This window comes from Protobothrops mucrosquamatus, unplaced genomic scaffold, assembly GCF_001527695.2.
Source record: "Protobothrops mucrosquamatus isolate PMUCROS unplaced genomic scaffold, P.Mucros_1.0 scaffold2559, whole genome shotgun sequence".
Classification (NCBI taxonomy): domain Eukaryota; kingdom Metazoa; phylum Chordata; class Lepidosauria; order Squamata; family Viperidae; genus Protobothrops; species Protobothrops mucrosquamatus.
The window spans coordinates 55867-62274 of NW_015388619.1; the positions used below are offsets into that span (position 1 = coordinate 55867).

Consider the following 6408-nt stretch of genomic DNA (forward strand, 5'->3'; position numbering starts at 1 on the left):
CTCCTCCTCCTCCTCCTCCTCCTCCTCCTCCTCCCCTCCTTTCTTGCTTACTCTATGTCATTTTGGGAAAGAATAGCAGATTTATTTTTTTGTACTGTAGTAGATTGCAAACTTTATTCAGAGCTAGATGGACTGTAGGTTCTAATATTCTCATATACAAACACAGGGACTTATTTGTCAGTTCCTGTATGAAACTGAATGAAAGACAATTGCTTTTAGGAGTTGCTCATTCTGTTTTTAACACCCCAATTGGCAACCCCTCTTTCCTTTTCACAATTGTTGCCTTCACTTCTGGGAGATCTGGGCCCGTATGAAAATACTGGGGGTAGCCTTCCAGGACCACAGAACTCAAGGTTTCCAGACTTTCTGAAGAATCACTAAAGATCTAACTATTTTGATGCTAGTTGGAAGACCAGCTATCAAACTTGGGCTAAGGCTGTACCATGTGCCTAACCTTGTAAAATATTCCACAAGTGATATGTTTGCAGATAACAACCTTAGGGAGAAAGTAACACATAATCCACTTTTGGCAAGAAATTGGCTCTTGGCAATAAATGATGAATGCAGTGACCTCATTTTTCCAATCACCATTCTTTTAGCAGTTACAGTAATTGTCATGCTGGCCCATGTGTCACTGCATTAATTAATATTTAACAACTTTCACTGAAGGTTATCCTCTCTTTTTATACAACTGCTCATGCAAAACCACACACCGTCTGACTGTCGTTCCTTAATCCTTTTATGCTCTCCTAATCTCTGTTTCACAACTGGGATACGCTGTAGATGGAGATTTATTTGAGTAGTCCCATACCTTCATTCAGTTGAGGTTCCAAATTTGGCCTCTTGAAGAACTCCAAAGAGGCATTGAGGTTGAACTGGCTGCCATTCTGTTTCTGGATGAAAAACAAAGTCCTGGTTGTTATTTGGGTTGCCCAGTCCTCCAGATTCAGTCTTTAAAAGGCCCCTCTGTGGACATGGGGGCACTCAGCAGGCTGTTAAAGCAGGTGTGTATTTTCCCACAATCATGCTGAATGTTAAGGTATTGTAGATAGGTATCATAGTCGCATTCCAATTACTGTACTGCATTACGTAATTGCTTGTCAGGGCCCAGGAACCAAGAAAGACAATAAAGTTATTTCCAAGCAGTTTTCTTTATTGTTCCTTACCTATGGACAGAAATCTTGCCTAACTAAAGCAACTATTCGCCTCATTAAAGAGATATTCTTAGAATTGCTAGGACGAGCCCTCTTAACTCTCTTTCTCCCAACCAAACTATCTTGATTTCTTTTGTAAAAAGGCATACAAACGTATGGTGTGAAACAAAGTTTTTGAAGATTTGAATGACTATTAGTTTTAGTTGCTCCCAGGTTTTAATTTTCTTTTCAGTTGTTCATTTTAAAACATTTTATTTGCAGAAAGGACTTGGCAATCAGTGGTGTAACATGTTAAATAAATAAATGGGTTTGCCAACGGAGATAATAAAGAGTCAAACTCCCATGCCATTGTGAAGGATGTGAGAATGTATGTGGGGTTATTCAACTGGATACGTTTGAAACAGAATACAGTTTTTTAAAAAAAGACCCACATATTATAGATCAGTGATGGCGAACCTTTTAGAGACCGAGTGCCCAAACTACAACCCAAAACCCACTTATTTATCACAAAGTGCCAGGGCCACATCAGCATTGTGATGCCCTGCGGGGGGAGCAAGGAGGCGCCTCTGAGTACCGCCTCTGGCACGCAAAAACCAGGGGCGCAAAAATGGCTGCCGCCGTGACGCACGTTGCAGATACAAGGCGCTGCACCACGCAAGAATGGGGCAGGGCTAGTGAGTATCACGCAGGCACTAGCCCCGCCCCATTTGCAGCGCGTGCGTGCTCACGGCCCCGTGTGCGCATGTGCGCATGTAAAATGCTTCCCCCTCCCTTTTCTTCCAGTCCACCAATCGACAATGGTTGGTGACCTCTGCTCTACCACCTCTACTCGAGCTTGCTAGTCAGCCGCTTCGCCTCCTTTGTGCTGGGTGGGGCTCCTGCTCCGGGCAGCAGTGGCGGCCCGATGGACCTGCTGCTGGTGGCGGTGGCACGCGTGCCGACAGAGAGGGCTCTGAGTGCCGCCTCTGGCACCCGTGCCATAGGTTCGCCACCACTGTTATAGATGATGTATGTCAAAAATGTAAGATTATTTTGATCCATAGCTCCCTCACCCCTTTCTTCTTTAGGTCTTGTGTTCAGGAGCAGATGATTTAATGTGGTATTCCCCACTTGTTTATAAGCTTTTATGAGTTTATAATTCATCAATTTCCAGCTCGGATTTCTTGGGATGCAAGGAGCTGGGTGTATCATTCCATGTGCCAGTCAGAGCATCTGCCTGACAGCTTTCCTTTGTTACATTTCTATGTCATTCCTCATTGAAAGATGACTGTGGAGCCAGCTTTTCAGGTTCCAACCATGTCGTGGTGGTTCTGCTAAAGACGTATAGAGAATGGCTGCTCATAATTTGCAATGAAAGATCTCTGGCAGACTTTATATGATCAACAACTGATCTCGTTTGTTTTTCTTTCTTTCAGCATTCCAGCATCTCAGATTATCCTCCATCTGAAGGGTATGCATTCAGTAACACAGCTTACAAAAGAGGGCCTCTGCCGGACCAGGGGGCAGCGGTGGCTGCTTTTAAGCAAAGTGTTAGCCGACATGTAGATAGGTAACTTTACGTGGATGTCATGTGTACAGTTATGGAGAACTGTCCCAGCTGGTGGCTTCTAGGATGGAGGTGGCATTCTCTTTATACATCTGTTACTCTTCACTGGCCATAGAAGTAGAGATTCTTCTCTGTGCTGAAACTAAAACTTCTTTTTCCCCCTTTTTTTACTCTGCTTTCTCTAAGTGCTGCTGACAAGTTCTGTTTAAACACGTTGTTATAAATAAAGAGAGATAACAGAAATGGATTGTAACTGGAGCTTGGAATCTTTTCCCACTTGCAAACAAGCAGTTCCCTTGTTCTTGGCCAAAGTCAACATGAAGTGGCCCTTTTCTCTGTGGGTTTACTGTTCACTTTTGCCAAAGGAGACACAGAAGAGAGATGCTCCCTGCAGCTCTCCATACAAAATCAGCTTCCATGCTGTGGAACCAAATGGAGACAGGATTAAGATCCATAGATTTTCCAGGTCCTTATAACCACCAACAGGAAGATTCTTCTCTGCCTTATTAAAATAGACAAGTACATTTCTAGGTCTAATAATAAGAATTTGAGAGTTGAATAATTGGGTTCCTTGCATTCAGTGTTGAATTATTGGGTTCCTTGCATTCTTGAGCTTGACTGTTTTCCTGTAGAGGTATAAAGCCATCAACATACCCATCTGCAAGATATTTGCAACAATAAATGGGAAGCAGCATCAGATAAACAACCAAAGAAGAAGCAGAAGCCTAATCAAGGAACCATCAAGATTGGTAGAATAAATTACTATATATAAGCAACCAGCAAACTCCATTCTCCCTCACTAATGGTGTCACCTAGTTTGATAATGATAAATGATAAACATCTTCAGGAAAACAACTGAGCTCAGATATCATCTAGAACCCAACAAATTTCTGAGTGCCTGATGGTGCAGGAATAGATTACATGTTTTTGTTGTATCGCATCTCCCATCTTCAGCTTCTGTGCCCCACTGCTTAAAAAGCTTAGAACCTCAGAGTCAGGACTGCATTTTCCTAATTCTGGACCAGTAAAGCAATTTGTTGGGGAATTGGAAGCAGGGAGAAATTACACTTTAAAAAAATGAAATGTTCCAATACCCAGTTAGGGAACTAAATCAAATGAACTGCAGGCAGCTGTCTTAGATTTAATTTTTCCATCTTAGATGGTTTTATAGTGATCTGGTTGGTTGGTTGATTGGTTGGTTGTTTAGAGGTTTGCTATGTAATGCAGTGCCTTAACAGTGCTGGGAAACTTAGAAAAATAAACAACATAATAAACACTGTTTTGATTATGCAATGCTGTCTATTGGGACCACAGAAGCTTGCCTTCTTTGTAGCATGTTCACTTTAAGTTCTAGATAGCTCCCATCCTGAAGGTATTCTAGAGGGTCTTAGACATCTGGCTTTTCCCTCAAAGGTTGGCCTAGGATGGTTGGACCTCCCTGTATGTGTGTGACATGTTTGAGTGGTTGACTGGTTCTACCATCTAGTTATTGCTATATGTCCTTTTTATTTTATATTTGTTGTTTATGCTGAGAGTCACCCAAAGTCAATTGGAGTTGGGCACTGCCCAAATCAAGTCAAAAGGCAAATTACAAAATTATTTTTCTCCAAATAAAAAACAGAATGCCTTACAAATGAAACAATAAACATTAACTTTAAAACACCTTTCCTAATAATTACAAGGGTAGCTTGTTTCATAATATCCACCGCACTCAAAAGAGAGCAAAGTGGACTGCTGATGTCAAATACTTCTAAGACAGGGCCAGTAAGAGGAGATATGTGAGTCTGGGACAGATTACATGAAAATAGAGATTCCTGTAACCAGGTGTTAGTGTGTAGTGGTTAAGGCATCAGGCTAGAAACCTGGAGGCTGTGAGTTCTAGTCTTGCCTCATGCACAAAGCCAGTTGGAGGATCTTCAGTCAGTCAGTCACTGTCACCCCTAGGAAGAAGACAATAGCAAGGCTTTGAAAACTTATCAAGAAAACTGCCCAGGCAGTTGCCAGAAGTTAAGACTGATTCAAAAGCACAGAAACAATTAGAATCCATTATTATCCATTGTCGTTCTTTGTAAGTGTTGTTTAATAAAGCAACTGCTTGGGTAAATTTTACCTTTTGAGTCATTGGGAGTTGTCAAACTAGAGCATAGGTTAAATTACATTCGGTGTTCTAATGCAAAGGTCTTCAAACTTGGCCCTTTTATGACTTGTGGACTTCAACTCCCAGAATTCCTCAGCCAGGCATGCTGGCTGAGGAATTCTGGGAGTTGAAGTCCACAAGTCATTAAAGGGCCAAGTTTGAAGACCCCCGTTCCAATGTAATGTTATACATGTATACATCACATCAACCATGTGAAAACTACATTGGGATTTTTTATTTTATGCAGCCATCTTTTTCCACTGAGTTCTATCCAGATAATCAAGTAACCTTCTGCAATTTTATACCCATCAAGTGTATTGAGATTACCCTACCACCTGGAAATTTTGGAAAATATGATATACTTTGGGTTTAGATGGCTTCTAAACTGGCATGGTCAGCTTCTCCTTTGGCAAATGAGTTGTGAGTAATGCAAAGTTATCCAGCAATCACATCACTTGAGTTCCAAGAGCAACATGTAAAATAATGATTTCTTTTTAAGAGCACAACAACGAACATGTAAAATGTTCCAGGATTTCCTTGGGTGCACAGTGCATGTCCTTCTTGTCTCATCAAAATGTGTTTTTTCCTTTCAACATTTGTGTATCCTCAGCTACATCTTTTTAAATCTCAGTGATTTCAACCTGATTTATTTAAATGGCTTGGTATCAAGAACGCAGAGTATGTAAATTGCCCCAAAGGTTGAAAAAACAATGATGCAGCTTCACAGGAGTATATGAGCCACTGTTTTGAAGCTGAATCATCATGCATTTTGGATAATCAAGGGTTGATCAGTGGTAATTCTGTGGTGTCCTTTTTCTCTTCTCTTTTAAGTTGTGACAGTTCTCCATAGCTAATACTAGATAGTTATTCAAGTACCTAAAATGGGAACATAATTGGTTTAAAATATTTAAATACAAAAAGAAAACAAGAGTCTACAAGTGTCTTTGTAAAGTGATTACTTATTTTGTTGTATTCTGTTTCTAGTCATGTAGCAGCTTTCCTTCATGGTAATTTTGCAATCTAGTTTCAAAGGCATAGCTTATCATTTTTCAACTTTTTAATATCCCCAGTCAATAAAACTTCAAATCTGAAGTCATTTATAGCTAAGACTATGAATCAAAATGGAGTGTGCTAAACTTGGAAAATAAAAATAGAATGCCTCCAATAGATAGATTAATATGATTTTTTTCCCCAAGCCAAGGTCCTAATAAAAGTGGAACTAATTGCAGCTAATGGATTGCTTCCCATGCATTTATCATCTTTTTCTCTTTATCATATTGCAAAATATAAATTGGCGACAACTCTTTAAGGGACCTTTCTTGGCCACATCTAAAGCTTTATGAGGCCATGTGTATCTAAGAAGCCCCAGGCTATTTTTTAATTTCTAACTAATCTCCTTCCCTGATGTCATAAATCCGTTATGGTAAAAGAATCCTCTGTGCATTGGCCTCAGCTTCTGTGATCTGGATCAAAGGATGTAACTCTCGGTAGAACATGTGCTTTGCACGCGGGAGATCTTTGGTCCAATCCTTGGCTGAGAAAAGCTTATCTCGGGCTGGAAAGAGATAGGA

General features: G+C 40.5%; 1 protein-coding gene across 1 annotated transcript in view; it reads left to right on the forward strand.

Moving 5' to 3' along the window:
* EPS8 (epidermal growth factor receptor pathway substrate 8) overlaps window positions 1-6408 on the forward strand; it is an 82566-nt gene that overhangs the window by 40099 nt on the left and 36059 nt on the right. The window contains exon 14 of the mRNA XM_029285939.1: window positions 2570-2703. Within this exon, the coding sequence (XP_029141772.1) occupies window positions 2570-2703 (134 nt within the window). The remainder of the gene's footprint in view (window positions 1-2569; window positions 2704-6408) is intronic.